Source organism: Pleurodeles waltl, chromosome 3_1 (genome assembly GCF_031143425.1).
Source record: "Pleurodeles waltl isolate 20211129_DDA chromosome 3_1, aPleWal1.hap1.20221129, whole genome shotgun sequence".
Lineage (NCBI taxonomy): Eukaryota > Metazoa > Chordata > Amphibia > Caudata > Salamandridae > Pleurodeles > Pleurodeles waltl.
Window position 1 is genome coordinate 1,775,211,844 of NC_090440.1, and position 16,716 is coordinate 1,775,228,559.

A 16,716-nucleotide genomic window follows, 5' to 3' on the forward strand; every position below is an offset into this window, starting at 1 on the left:
GGTCATCTTAGAGATGCCCCCTGAATATCTACCCGACTTCTAGTGTAGGCTGACCAGTTCCTGCCAGCCTGCCACACACCAGACATGTTGCTGGCCACATGGGGAGAGGAACAAAGCCTGTACTGGGTGGAGGTGCTTCTCACCTCCCCCTGCAAGAACTGTAACACCTGGCGGTGAGCCTCAAAGGCTCACCCCTTTTATTACAGCACCCCAGGGCATCCCAGCTAGTGGAGATGCCCGCCCCTCCGGCCACTACCCCCATTTTTGGTGGCAAGGCTGGAGGAGATAATGAGAAAAACAAGGAGGAGTCACCCACCAGTCAGGACAGCCCCTAAGGTGTCCAGAGCTGAGGCAACCCCAACCTTGAGAAATCCTCCATCTTGAGTTTGGAGGATTCCCCTAATAGGATTAGGGATGTGCCCCCCTCCCACAGGGAGGAGGCACAAAGAGGGTGTAGCCACCCTCAAGAACAGTAGCCATTGGCTACTGACCTCCCAGACCTAAACACAGCCCTAAATTCAGTATTTAGGGGGTCCCCATATCCCAGGAAATCAGATTCCTGCAACCTGAAGAAACAAGAAGGACTGCTGACCTACAAGCCTGCAGAGAAGGAGGAAGACGACAACTGCTCTGGCCCCAGCCCTACCGGCCTGTCTCCAACTTCGAAAACCTGCTCCAGCGACGCATCCGACAGGGACCAGTGACCTCTGAAGCCTCAGAGGACTGCCCTGGACTAAAGGACCAAGAAACTCCCGTGAACAGCGGCCCTTTTCAAAACCAGCTACTTCTTTGCAATAAAGAAGCAACTTTCAAAGACTGCACGTTTCCCGGCGGAAGCGTGAGACTTCACACTCTGCACCCGACGCTCCCGGTTCGAGATCCAGAGAACAAACACCTCAGGGAGGACTCCCCGGCGACTGCGAGCCCATGAGTAACCAGAGACGACCCCCCTGAGCCCCCACAGCGACGCCTGCAGAGAGAATCCAGAGGGACCCCCTGGCCACGACTGCCTGTAACAAGGGACCCGACGCCTGGAACCAACACTGCACCCGCAGCCCCCAGAACCTGAAGGAACCGAACTTCAACGCAGGAGTGACCCCCAGGCGACCCTCTGCCTAGCCCAGGTGGTGGCTATCCCGAGAAGCCCCCCTGTGCCTGCCTGCACCGCTAGAGTGACCCCCAGGTCCCTTCATTGTTTCCAATCTAGAACCCAACGCCTGCTTTGCACACTGCACCCGGCCGCCCCTGTGCCGCTGAGGGTGTGTTTTGTGTGCCTACTTGTGTCCCCCCAGTGCTCTTCAAAACCCCCCTGGTCTGCCCCCGAGGACGCAGGTACTTACCTGCTGGCAGACTGGAACTGGAGCACCCCTGTTCTCCATGGGCGCCTATGTGTTTTGGGCACCTCTTTGACCTGACCGGCCCTGAGCTTCTGGTGTGGTAACTTTGGGGTTGCCTTGAACCCCCAACGGTGGGCTGCCTATGCTCCAGAACTGAGACTTGTAAGTGTTTTACTTACCTCCTAATCTAACCATTACTTACCTCCCCTAGGAACGGTTGATTTTTGCACTGTGTCCACTTTGAAAATAGCTTATTGCCATTTTTACAAAGACTGTATATGATATTGCTTTTATTCAAAGTTCCTAAAGTATCTACGTTGCATTTAAAGTGTTTACTGCAAATCTTGAACCTGTGGTTCTTAAAATAAACTAAGAAAATATATTTTTCAATATAAAAACCTATTGGCCTGGAGTAAGTCTTTGAGTGTGTGTTCCTCATTTATTGTCTGTGTGTGTACAACAAATGCTTAACACTACCCTCTGATAAGCCTACTGCACAACCACACTACCACAAAATAGAGCATTAGAATTATCTACTTTTGCCACTATCTTACCTCTAAGGGGAACCTTTGGACTCTGTGCACACTATTTCTTACTTTGAAATAGTATATACAGAGCCAACTTCCTACAACGAGTCATAAATCCGCACTTATGCAAGAACATATACCATGGGTGTACCTTTGTGACTTCCTTTAAGAATAAGGCCCCTAATTAGGTCTGGTGTTAACCAAGACCTTTTGGTTTTACTACAATTCTGTCTCTCTCTCTCTGTCTATTGGCTGGCTTCACTATGAGTGACAGCATTGTGCTCTTTCACAAGGAACATATCCGCATACAAAGTAGTTTTGTTCAGTGCCAGGAACTACTCTGCCAATGTGTGCTTTTTGAGACCCAAAAATATTTTTGCTTTTGCCAATGTTTGTTATAATAGTGAGGCTCAGCAGCTCTACAACAATAAAGTTTTACAAAAACCATGTCAAAAACCAAAAGGCTCACAACCAATGTCGAACCTACTGACTTTGACAATGCTTGTTTATTTTTATGCTTTCCATAATCATGTTGAAACTGGTTACACTGAGTTTTCCATTATGGATGTATTTTTGTAGAAATACTAGCATGGATCAACACATTTTACTAAATGATGCTTGGAAGAAATGGTACCTAAATTTCACAGCAGCCTAGCAAAACGTTTTTTTTCCTTATTGTATTTTTAATGAATGTTTTGATGTCAAAAGCAAAGAATCCTCAATATTGCTTTCAAGCTTCTGCAAATATCTGCATCTCATTAGAGAGCATTCTGGGAGCATTATATGTTGCCTCATATTGTTCAACTTTGCAAACGTGTGTACACATTTTTATACTGGAACTACTATCAATAGTGCTGTCCGAGCTTACCACATTCCTTAGGGCACTCATCCTAATAATAAAGGCTTTGCATTAATGAACCATAAATGTAAGTTTAAAGAGCATTACCATGCAGACACAGGTGTTACCTTTACTGTAGACAATTCCTTCCTCAATCCGCAATGTGGTATAATAAACCAGCAGCCAAAGGGTTTGTGCTGCAGGGGGTTGGGCCCACTAGTCCAAAGGACAAAATAAATATGAAAAGTTGTTGTCCTTAACCCCAGACAGTATGTCCTGGGCGTTGGGCTGTAGGAATGTCACACCCTGGATGAATTCTAAATAATGGTGAATCTACACTGATGTTTTTATAATAGGGGTATTCACAAACCTAATTTACATCTTGTGAATAATGTACATAGGTAAGTTTATTCTCACACTTTTTGTAGCATTACTACTTTAGGCTACTCACAAAAGGTTACCTAAAAGTATAGACTTACACGTCGCCACCCACTCAAAAAAAGAATGCAGCCAAATTTACAAGAGTAAGTTATAACTGTCAAAAAGAAACAGTAGTAAGTCCCCACATGACTAATGACAGATACTGCAACGCCCTCCCATAGAAAATAATGGAGACAGACTTAAAATTAAATTCCATAAGAAATACTTTTGAATTATTTAAAATAGTTAAACATGTAAATTTGAACTATATTAATTATTTAATGATGAAATAGGTTAACAAATATTTTTGAATTTGAAAATGAATGTAAGATTACATTTTAATAAAATATTATTAAATTACTTTTAATTGATTCCACACACAACTTGTAATAATTATTATTGCACAATGAAACATTTATTTTTGAGTTTTAGTTGGGAATTTATTTTTTAAATTAAACTTCAGAGAAATAATTTAAATTTGATATAATTCATTTAATTAATCAATCATGAATAAAATATATTTGATAAATTAATTAAACATTTAATTCAAAATTAAGTTAATGCTGTAGGATTATTTTTATTTTCTACAAAATTGAAAATAAATATATAAAATTAATTTACAATAATATTTAACACAACATTATTTAAATATCTCCAAGCTTAATAAACTTCTTTAGTTGTCCATATACTTTTTCTGTAACGGTTATTAAACTAATGCATAATTATGTTTAATTTTTGCTTACATTTTAACATTAAATTACATTGTAAACTATTTTATATACCTTAATGTAATTTAACATTCTATGGAGTTTTATATTAAATCCTTGTTCCATTATTTTCAATGGAAGGGTATTGCCGTACCAGTAGTTGACAATGAGGGTGCTCGATGTACTTTAGCTCTGAGATGGAGTACTTCGCTACTGTTATAGGTCCCTTTTTGGCTAAAGTAACTTTAGAAGTGCAGTTTGTGAATAGCAGTGGGCTTACTCTTTCGGAGGTGGGTGCATGTCCTTTTCTAAATCCCTCCTTAACCTTCCATTGACGCATCCTTAAACTTCCCTAATCCCATCCCTGTATTCCCCGTTTTCCAGCCACTTACCTCTGGCCCTTACACACTCACTACTAAAATGTATACTTACATGTGTAGAGAATCCACTGTCTGGATGGATCTCCATCCAAAAAAAGATAGGCGAGGCAGAGGTGGAACCTCTGCACCTAAGTTTGTAAATTGCACTTAGTTGTACATTTTGTAATACTAATGTGCAGTTAGTGAATACTCCCCTAAATATCCACGTCTACCCAGACAACTTTTTGAATAGGTCTCTGTATGGTAAAAAAAAGTGAAATGGAATCAGTTGCTTCTACATCAAGTTTACGTAACCTATTAAAAGGCACCATCAGTCCATTGAGCCATTTTTTGTTTCAACGTGTGCAAAAACCGCTATTGTAAAATGTATGTTATAACATTATAGTATATGTAAAAGATACAGAACATCATACCATACCAAAACTCCTTCTTTAATAACGTGCTTGCAACGCGTTTCTAGTTTTTGCAAAATCAATTTTATTTTGATATTATTGTTTTCATTGGAATGTCATAACGTAAATAATGATGCAAAGCCAACAAACCATCTTTATAAACATAAACTAACACTGTTCTCGTTCTGCACTCTCTTTCCTCAGAACTCTTACATCCGACGAACAGGTCTGACAGCAGATTGGGGGCCAAATCAGTACATGGCCAATGTTTATTTCCTTTACCTCCCCCAGTAGCGTGTTTTTTGCTTTGGATTGAAAAGAAACCCAAAAGTTCCTGAAGTAACAATGGAAAGAAACAGTATACTGCACCTTCTGCTTCTCAGTTCTTCTTTGTTGGTGAGTGGTTACGTTTTATACAACTTTTTTTCTGCATGTGCATTAACCAACTGGGGTTTATAAGCAACAAATCCGAGGTGTGACCTGAAACGTTTCCTTTGACTTAACCCCTACATCTGTGTACATTTTGAATTGTTTTCTTTAGTGCCAAAGATGCCATCTTGCAGCCACTTGACAGCACTTTGCTCTGATACCGAACTGGCATAGTTGTGGTGATATTGCTGTGGTAATGTACATGGTATCAAGTGACGATAATTAAGGTAACATGTAACTTTGAAATAGTCCTATCAGCATTCTTGGTAAAGATATTACCAAAGATGGTTCCATCTGCATTAAACCTTGGATAAAGATATTACCAAGTATAGAGCCTGATTTAGATGTTGGTGGACGGGTTACTCTGTCACCATCGGAGTAACCCGTGTGCCGAAATCTACATCTAAATCAGGCCCACAGTCCCATTGTCATTAATCCTAATCCTATCAGCATTAGTCTTTGGTAAGAATATTATTGAAGATGGTCCCATTGGCATTCAACCTTGGTAAAGTTGTTAGCAAATATAATCCCATCATCATCAGTCCTTGATAAGGATACTACTAATCATAATCCCATCATCATTAGACCTTGGTAAGGATATTATTGAAGATAGTACCTTCGGCATTTTGCCTTGCTCTAAGAATATTAGCGAAGACAGTTCCATTTGCATTAGACCTCTGTAGAGATGTTACCAAGAATAGTCCCATCTAAATGTGCCCTTGATAAGGATAGAACCAAACATAGCTCATCCGCATTTACCCTTGGTAAGGATATTACCTAATTTCTGGAATGATTCGTAGTGGTGTATACCATAACCCATTGGATCCAGCTGTCTGGAATTACTGAGTCTGTGTGCCTCAACATTCGCAGGTCTCTGTTGTTAGTATTGTTGAAAGGTTCCATTTTAATAGTTCCATGTAGATTAGCAGTTGTCTTGTGCCATTCTTTTCAAAGATGTTCTCTAGGGCATGGAGGGTTTGAGTCTGTCTGCTCCAGGAAAGGCTCCTACATCCCAGTATAGTACAGGCCAGAGCAGTGCATAGTATCGCCAACCCCTTACATTAGTGGTTAGTTAAACACTAGATAATATTGCTGTGCATTTGCTTACTGCGAACTACTTTTAGTCTGCGTTCTATCCTGAGGCCTAATGCACAATCAGTTTTGCAGATCAATCTAGGACATAGGCCTCAGTGACGAGTAGGCCTGTTTATTACACCTGTTAAATAGTCTTAGGTTTGGAATTTAACTGTTGGGATAGATAGCACCTGTTACAAGTTTTCCCGTGCAGGTTTTGGTGCTGGTGTGTATTGAGCCTTTTCACCCTGTGAATATCAGCAAGCCTGAGCCGCTGATATTTACCTGGAGAAAACCTGAAGAATGTAGAGAATTCTCACCCACTCGTAATTGCACCAGCTGTGCAGAGGTGTTTGCACAGGTGTCACCGCTTACCAAGGTACTCGTAACTGAGGCCTTAGTGGAAAAATATGTTTCTAAACAGGAATTTTACTATCATCTTGCTACTTGAAGCGGAAAGTCTGCAGGTGTAGTATTTTTTTCTCCCATTGAAGTCTTAGGGTCAGATTTTAAAAAAGTAGTTCTGCACACAGTGCAGTACCACTTTTCTTGCGCTCCTTAGGGCCCCCCTACTGAAACCATGTGTGTGCTGTATTTAAAATACAGCGCACACGTGGTGAAGGGTAGGGGCCAATAGCGTCAACATTTTTGATGCTATTGATGTACTGTTCAGGATTAGCAACCATGAACAGTACATAGGGGGCCATTGTAACCAATAGTGCGCCCCCTTTTTATGCCTGCTCTGAACAGGCGTTAAAACTAGCTGCAAAATATGATGCAGTGGAGTCTCTTAGCTTCCACTGCACCATTTCTGTGGTCACCCTAACATGGGAATGCCCCCTTTGCATACATTATGCATGGCATATGCATAATGTGGTGCAAAGAGTTACAAAGTGGCGCAATGCATGAATTGCGCCACTTTGTGAATATGGCGTGGTGATTTTTGAAGCCTAATGCCACATTAGTGTAAAAAAAAAATACACTAATGTGGTGCTAGAGCTTCATAAATCTGGGCCTTAGTGCTGGTTAAGGGGAGGATGGCAAGGGAGATGCCCTGTAAAATACAAGGAACACCGACAGACTCGTAAAAGTGAGTATAACATTTTGTATGATCATTTTCGCTCCGGAAACATAGTTACTTTAAAAAAGAGTTGAAGTGTTTTATAGGTGATAATAGGAAGGGGAGCCTCCATGCCTCCATATGTCATGGGTGTAAGAGAACGAGCTTCAAAACGGGGAAAAATATATTTCCTCTTACTAAAAAGCTGCAGGAAATGTAATTACACTAATGCACAACTGTGCAATATTTGGGCTGATTGTCTACCCACTTGACAATCTGCTTGATTAACTGTAGAGGAGCAGGAGCTCTCCTGGAAATCCACAGCTGCCATGGAGTTCTATCTATACATCCTGCATTTTTCTGAATCTCGTAATTGGTAAAAAACTACTACAAGCATAGGTGTGTAAAAAGGAGGGAGGAGGCTCAGTTAATATTAAAAGTTTATATAATCCGAGTCAACATCCGACTCCTCGCTCTTCCTACCCAAGGAAGAGCGAGCATCAACTGACCGAACTCCAAGGTAAACATTCTTTGGCAAACAGAACAGGGCAGGTATGAATTACAACCTTACTCGAGCCATAGCGCAATGATGCACGAGGCGTGACCTGGTCGTAAAATAACTACAACTCTTTCACCTTGAATGAAAACAAAGATTAAACATAAACACCAAAAGAAGAAGGATGATGAATCTATCTCCCACTGACCTCAGACCGTGCCTATTCATGATTAAAGTGCTGTTCACCAACTTACTCATACACCAGTCATGTTCCCCGCAAGCCTGCACACTCCATACAGGTGAATCTGAACCCCATCACCTTAGTGACCAAATTGGTGATTCTCATGTAACATTAACCTTGTCCACTCTCCTCTGCCCTACTCACTTTTACCCTCAATCCCCACTTTGTACGTTGCTAGCAGAGTTAGTTACAGGAAAATTGACCTGAGTCATATGCTTCCTCGCCCTTCCAGGCTTATGTACTATCATCCAAATCCTGCGATTAATCACTAACAAACAAACATGTTACATCTGTTTCTCGTTATTTTGCTGTTTCTGTACTTTAGAAGCAGCAGACAAATACTTATCCTTGCTAACAATCCTAGCACAATGCTTATCCGTGAAAATATGTGTCTTTCCTTAAAACATTTCAAAAGGTGATATTCTGTTGCATTATGTGGCTCACAGTTGTACGACCACACCTTATTAAAATAATTAGCGTTCAAAGGCCATACATCATGCTAATGCTTTTTCATAAGTAATCGTATTACTCTTAGGCAGACAACTCATCTGCGGACATTACTGTAGAGCATAACCATCTTTTGTAAAATCCCCCTTTGCTATAAATATTAATACATACTTTACAACATAAGTTGTCATCCATTGTCTGTTATCAAACTTAATGGTAAATCTTTCTTCATAAAATTTCATAGTAATCATTCAAAATACTCTCCGTGGTTGGAGCATTAAAAAATCTGTACTCTTCCCTTTGGAAAAACAACAAACTGAAACGATAATATACCTGTTACTAGCTGGCAAAGCATCAAATGATATAGAAAAAGCCATAGCTACACTCTCCATAGGCCATCATTAGTAGAGCAACAGGCATCACTTGAAGACTTCTGCGTCTCTAGCACTTGCCTGTAACGTCAAAACATCACTACAATTTCACACACACTTTTCAATCATGTGGTCCAAAATTGACTACAGCCCATCATTTCTTAGGAATGTATTTGTGGCTATGATTACAATGCAGTATCAGGCCACGTAGTGTAAGCTTTCTCCAACTCGTTGTTGTTTTCAGTGATCTTTCCTTCGGCCATCCCAGGCTGGTGAACTTTAAACGTTGTGGGGCATCAATAGGTGGAGCGAATTTAGCCAAGTTAGATTTACTTGTTCAACCCAACATGCCAATAAGGCCTGCAGCCCTTCCACCACTGCCAGCTCTAGGATAGAGAGCATCATATGTTTTATGTATACAGCCGTTATTGCCAATATGCTGGGCATGGGTTGCTGGAAGCAAAATGTCACGTTACCTAGAGAAGTACCCTTTGCGACCTCATAGTTCTCCCAGAGTTCTGCATAAAATATTGCTCATTCTGCTAACAGTGCACAGTATGGATTTTATTGCTGAGAAAGTCTTCAGATACCAGATTTCTATTCCTGTTGGTGCTTACTTAGCCAGTCCCTTCACTTCTGTAGAATGCATGTGTTTGGGGGCACCGAAGAAACTCAAAGCATGGCGGTGACACTCAGCAGGATTGCTACAAGGCCTGGATGAATTGCATTGGAATGGACAACTTACTGTAGCCACTAATACTTCTAACTAATGGAATTCATTGGGGAAAACAATCTCCGACTCCCACATCTCAGATCCTTTTAAGAAATACCCCCATGGGGGGTTTACTATTGTCTCATTATCATTATTATTTCGTTTACATTACACTTTGATCCCTTAGGTGTTCAGGCCACAGCATCAGATTTAGCCCAGAGCAGATCTTCTATCCCAGGTGGGCAGAGCCGCACAATCCTCCTCCTGCTACCTATTGCAGACTTTGGCTTTGGACACGTAGGTAGAACATTCACCTCTGCTATGAAGCATAGACTATCAGGGCGTCTGTGTTTGATCTATTTTCTCTTGGTTTTGCAGCTCTCTGGTGACAGGCAGCTAGCCTTTAGCAATCCATTTTAAGGAAATGATGACTTGGAAACGATCATGTGGCAGTCATTGTTATAAAGTGCCTTAAGTATACCTCAAATGCTGTGCTCTACGAAACGCTTTAGTCCGCTGCACTTATTTTTTTTTTTTAAATGAATCTCTTTAGCTATGTGATGATGTGTCTATGTCCCCATGCCAGGTTCAAAATGGCTTTTTAACATGTAGCTTAGCCATTCCTCTATGTGCCCCTCTTCATTCCAATGTTAGGACATACCTCTGTACAACAGCCCAATGATGTGGACGTTTCTCCATTAAACCAGTCATATCCTGGTGTGGCCCCTCACGTCCCCTCATGCCAGTCATCACATGATAAGCTCTAGCTCAGCTCCAAGTGTTACTCATTGGCACCACGCTAGGGTAAACATTTTCCCTAATTATCTATATATGCATGTACACGCATGATAACACATACATAATGAAAGTGCACACACAGTCACTTACGTCTCATGATGCTACCCATTCCCATGACCTGTTTGTGGGTCGTTGGCTGACGCCGGGCCTGGTCATAGTAATGGTGACAGCTGTGCGGACTGTGGCCCGGCTTGATGGTGCAGCATCACAGAGGCAGTCGGGGCACAGCACCCGTGTCCACGCAACTGGCTGCAGCATGGAGGCAGCTGTTGAGGACCAAGGACGTTCAGTGATGCTGATGCTGACATCCAGGAAACGAGGATAGAAGTAGGGGGATTGAAGAAAGACATTCCATGGCCAGAGGACAGTTTTGCCCAGTTCAGTGAAGTAAACAGGTCAATGGTACAGGTAAACCGCACTCCAGGCTCTTCCAGGGTACTTGGATGCCCATGTCGCAAGTGAAAAGGGATGCAGCTTTAGGAGCCTCCCAGTCACACGTCCTTTGTGTGCATTCAAGGGCCAGTAGCCAGGATCACAGTGTGAAGTAGGTTCAAGTCAGCAAACGCCGGCCAGGGGGGCCTCTTTTACCATTCCAATATTTCCATGCACATACTACACGGCAACAGTTGACTTCACAGACATATAGCCATGTGTTCAGAAATACCAATCACCATTACATCGTAGGATAAAAAGGTATGAATTTAAATTAAATGTACAGAGTGCCATCTCAAATGCTATCCCCACATTGTGAAACCGTGCTGACATATTGCTGGCTATATTGAATCACTGACAGCAAACTGTCACTAGTGTCTCTGTAGCACCAATGAAGTATTAGAAATGAGTTATAAATATCTAGTTTTGTGCCTCCTGCAGTTTTAATACCTCCCTTTGTTTAGTATTGATAAATATTGAGTAGAGTGCATAATGGTGATAGGTTTTTCCCACTTCTTTGTCCAGCTCTTGGTCTCAGCTATAACAGAACGTGAGGGATCACAATTGTCCGAAAATGACACCTTCAGTCCCATAGGGGTCACCCGCAATAAGGTCATGACAGCACAGTTCGAGTGCTATCAAAAGATTATGCATGAACCTCCTAAGATAAATCAAGGTAAGAAACCGTGATTTCGTATCTCAGCTATCTTGTCAAATGTACAAGTGCATGCATAAATCATTCATACAATAAAGTAGAATTTGGTGTTTCTTGTTATGACTGTCCTGTCTATGTGAACTGGCTCCCTTATTTATTCTTAAAAATAAATCTCAAAACTCGGGTGTAGAATAATGTATTGCTCATGTTTTAATCTCAATTCTTCGGCTACATCCAATTACCACCATTAATGACATGATAGCTTAGTTTACTCAGTTGATCCAGACATGATCTCAGAGCCTTTCTGTTATGCATTGTGTTTAATTACATTAGCACCCATAACACTGATATAATGGTGCAAACTGGAGAACATGTGTCACAGTTGTTTATCACAACTAGGATGCACACATTGCGGTGCGGGATGATCCTACCATGCTGTGGCAAGAGCCCCGGGCGGGCTGTATCATAGTAAGCAATTCAAAGGAATATCAGCCTGCAAGGCAGAGCCCATCCTGACTAACAAAAAATAAAGAAACTCATTTAGATTCTAGATATGTATCCGCAAGAGGACTGCAGAACCAGTATTCCTACGCCAAGCACAGCTAACATCATTCGAAAATCTAAAGTAAAGAAACAAGGAAAAGAACCCAACTAGATACAGCGCAGCATCTGGCCCATAGCCTTCCTCATGGGAAACTAACAAACATGACTTAGGGTGAGGGATCGGATATTTATATCGCAAAGCAAGGGGTGGGCCTGAACATTTTGTTTGATTTAAAGGGCTGGCACAGTTGTCTGTTTCCGGCAAATGGTTCTCGTCTATAATGTAAGGAGCGAGACCAGGAAGAGGGACAACGTGTTAGTGCAAATGAACTTGTCTCTTCCATGGCTTGAAGCCAAAAATGGCATTTTAGTTGAATCAGTTTTTCACAGCACAGTGCAGCAGGTCATGCAATGCTGCAGTCTGATTGGACACAAACACACAACTAGTCCCCAATGATCACCTACCATAATGTTTGAATTAAGAAAAAAAGTATGGGATAAATCACTCGTGCTTGAGTAAAAATTTAAGGTGGTCATGTTGCACAACAATCTGTTTTTAATCATACAGGCCACATGCTTGTAAAATAAAACATTAACACAGATGAAGATAGCATAATACTATGTAGTAGTTAGGATATGGTTCTAGGAAAGTGTTCCCAAAGAATTTATTCGTTGCCAGTGATGTTATTTCAGCATACATTTTCTGACCCAAAAAGCTTGTTTTTATGCGCAGAGCGGGTTACATGTGTATGGTTGGCTCCCTGCAGACTTCACTCGATAAGGTTAAACAAACACTAATCTTTCTTATTTGATTTTACACTAGCCGGGGAGCAACAAGTCAATGTATTAATACGATCTCACAACTATTATATAAAGCGCCCATGCAAAGTTGCCCGCTTACCTTTCAAACAATACCTTAGCGTATTCATCTATGGTGCTTTATTTCTAGTTGTACTCTGAAGAGTAATAGGAGCTGCACCCCTCTGACCCCTGCTGGTGATTCCACCTCACTGGGGAATCAACAACGTGAGTCGTTGAAAGGTTCATTGGTTCTTGGGGGCCTCCTGGGGAGTTAGTACGATGTTCTCCTCCCACTGATCGGGGTTTTCAGCTCCACTCTTATAAGGAAGTACAATAGGAAGACATCAAAGATCAGGTAATTAACAGCTGCTTTGGACTGGGCTCTGTGTTGGTGCTAAAGGTATACACCATAGATGCCTGCTTTGAAAATAACTGTTTATTCAAAGCACCTAAGGGTGGAAAACATCGGTTAATTCAAGCTGATTTCAACAACATACCTGCACACCACTGAAAGCCCTTTCCTCCCTAGTTCTGGACACTGCTACCTTTCTAATCCTTCTGGGAACTGGTGGGGCTCTTGAATGTTTACTGCGTGGCTGTAATGGGGATATTTATGGGGATAATGGCTATATTTTGTATATTTGAAGCCTACTAATAATTTGATGCATGTCATTACAAATAGTCTTTCAACATGTTGTACTTAAAAAGAAAAACACTATGTGGCAATTAGGGATTAAGAGATCAAAACACCTTTCAGATGGAGTGTTTTAACATGAAAAAGGGAACCATGAAGTTGAGAGTTTCCCTAATTTGCTAACATTCTCCCTGACCACAATGTTGACTGTAAATACATTAAGAAAAAAAAAATACATGTTTTTTGAGAAAATAATACATGTAAGCCGACAGTGTATGCTGCTGACATTAAGGCTTTGTAAATTTTAAAAGGCATGCAAGCTTTTATTTTCATTGACTCTGCACTTACCTTGAACTTTCCCTTTGTTCAGGCCTTGTTCTTCCTGGTTTCACATACAACTGATGCTCAACCGGGCCTGAAATCTGCGAACTGCAAGAAAAGAAAAAATAACAGCTCTCATAGCCAAATGCAGCCTCAGATTTAAACATTTTCTTAGAAATAAAAATGAAACCAGAAAAGGTTTCAATGAATTGAATTGGATTGCACTGTCTTCAGTGTTGATTTTAAACATTTTCTTTCATATATCTGAAACTGAAACCAGAAAGGTTTTCAATGAAGCTTATACCCCTTTCTCCAAGAGCTGATTTATTGCCCAAGCCAAAGGCTCATTGTCTTCCCCAAACTAGCAGAGCCCTTGAATTCACTGGAAGCAAATATGCAGTTGTATTTCCTCTCCTCCATCTTCATCCAGCACATGCAATGAAAAGGCTTGTTTTCAGTGAAACAGAATGCAGCGCTCTCTCATAACTCTGATTGGCTGATGCCTGTTTCACAAAACTGAAAATGTGTGTGTAGACTGAGGAATGATGAATGATGAGTATGCATGATGGATGAGGAATAGGGATGATGGATGAGGTATGAGAAAGGGAAGGATGGAAGATGGATGAGAAGTAGGGATAATGCATGATTCATGAGAAGTGGGACTGAGAAATAGACGTGATGAATCATGGATGAGAAGTAGGCATATTGGATGATGCATAAGAGTATGGATGAGAAATAGGGATGATGTATGATGGATAAGAAGTAGGAATGATGGATGAGAAGTAGGGATGATGGATGAGAAGCAGAGATTGCAAGTTGGGATGAAGAATGAGAAATAGAGATGAGAAGTGAGGAATTAGGATGTCCTAAAATTTATGCTGTACAGCTGGCGTCAGCAGGGCGAAGTGTAGCACTTTATCGATTTGAACTTTGTGTGTTCTAATCAACTTTAAATGTTTTAGTCGCCTCAGTTTAGCCCAAACTCTTGTTTTTGTTGTTATTCATATCTACGTTATTACTATATGTATAATTTTATGTACTCCCATGTACAGTATTTTTACCAGAGAAGGTCAACAAATACAAATATCCCTCAAAGGTCGTACTTTCAGATTTAATTAAACCTGAACACATTATGTAGACAGTCGGTGTGTGATATACTTCCCTCCGTCTTATGTGCAAAAGCCCTGTCCTTGTTCATTAGTGAATCCGTGTAGCACATTGATTCCATATTCGGAGCACGTGGCTTTCCGCGTTGGGCACCACCAGGTGCAAGTCAATATCAACTGTCCTTGGATACGTCAAGCTACCTTTAAAGAGAAAGCAATAACTATTGTTTATCTAATAGCCAGTAAGTTCTGAGGCAGGTCCCTGTGATCAATACCAGTGAGAATGCAGTGATGAAATTACAGACCACTTAGGAAAGCAGCGAGATTTCATTTCTGTGTCACACTGTGATATCCCCTTCCTGCTAACCTTTGGGGGTAAGTGAACAAATGGACCAGCTTTAAAGGAGCTGGAGACATTTCAATGACCTCTGTCAGATTTGGCACAGAATTAATCATGAATGCAGATATCTTGGTTTAGTGTCTGACAGTCATAGTGTCTGAGATCAGATTATTCAGGCGTGAGCCTCTTTGAAGGTATCTCTATCAGCTTCAGATAGAGGCTCCTGATCATTTAAATGAAGAAAGTGCCCCCTGATCGGGGAGCTCAAGCTGCAGCAAAGACATAAAATGGGATTCTAAGCTTCTAGTAGCCTTTTGGGTTCATTCTGCTAAAGTAGCCTTTCACTTACCTAGGCTCATATGTCAGGTACTGCTGTTTACTGTCATTTAAAAAAGAAGCAACCTTATGCTTACTCTTGCGATGCCCAGTCGCGATTACGACAGTACTGTACAACTGAATCTTTTAGGTACACTGATGAGATGCTTGCAACAGAACAGAAGCTGCCTGCATGTGTGACTCGAGGTCTGAAGCAAATAAACCAAAGTATTGAAAAGGAGAATGTGTTGAATTGGTTGTCATGCCTCACAGAGTTGATTTTAACATTAGGTTACCAGGTGGTTTCATGTCACTAAGGACGTGGTGCTCTTGCCCTGAGTTTTTGTTTAACAGTGTAAAGTATTCTGGGAGTTGTAGTCCTGGTGCACTTCACTTGATCCAATTGAACTAGCACACCAGAAATCAATGATTTTTTAAATGAAAGTCCAAGAGTGAAGCATCTTTGGGACCACTGAGGCATATGGTAACTATTTTAACATCGTATCCAAAGAGCTCAGTTACATTTTGAACTATGGACCCAAATACATACAGGGGTCTCTACTGCGGATACTTTTTTCAATTGAACTAATTAGCTGGGATATTCCTTTAAAGCTAAGGATGTATGTGCCCACCAGCAGCTACAAGGCAAGGGTTAACACAAGATACAATTTATAGTGGAGTAGGTATTCCATGGCAGTAGCAGCTCAGATTCATCAGCAAAGGTTCCTGCTGCTCAGAAACTCACTGGAAGGATCTTTGCACAGGTCGGGCTTTGCTTGCAGCTAAAGATGGCACATATTATGCTACTCTTGTGACTGTGAGTTCATTGTTGGGTTCCCAGTGTCAAGGAGACATAAAGTTGTATATTCATGTGCCTCTGAGGAATCTTCTTAGGAGTGTGGGGTGTTCACAAGTTTTTCAGGAGAGCAGCTACCAATAGTACACAGGGATGTGAAGAGCCCACTTCACCCCACGTTTTGCGCTCTTTTACTTCCCAAGTATGGGAGTCAAGGGCCACTTTCCTTGATTGCATTAGAGCCCATGGTACTGTCACTGTACCACTAAAGTTATTCCAACTCGTATATTTATCAAACCAGGACACATGGCCTCTGTCCAAGTAACCCACAACACTATAGCAGCTTTGTCAGGGGACCTGCAATGACTAAACAAAGTCAACTCTGATTTCGCAAGGGAGAACAGGCAAGAAAGCAGCCAAATGTTATTAGTAATAATGTTTATTAAGCAAGTAGTTTGACTCCTTTCCAATAAACGTCGACATAGTGATGAGAAAAGTAGCCACAACACAATTGTACCAAAACAGAGCATGGAAGAAAAAAAAA

At 41.2% G+C, this 16,716-nt stretch overlaps 1 protein-coding gene across 1 annotated transcript in view; it reads left to right on the forward strand.

Moving 5' to 3' along the window:
* The window catches only part of CALCRL (calcitonin receptor like receptor), a 286,751-nt gene that overhangs the window by 136,623 nt on the left and 133,412 nt on the right, over positions 1-16,716 (forward strand). The window contains exons 2-3 of the mRNA XM_069225781.1: positions 4,806-4,997; positions 11,187-11,337. Coding sequence (XP_069081882.1) covers positions 4,947-4,997; positions 11,187-11,337 — 202 coding nt within the window. The 5' untranslated portion in view covers positions 4,806-4,946. The remainder of the gene's footprint in view (positions 1-4,805; positions 4,998-11,186; positions 11,338-16,716) is intronic.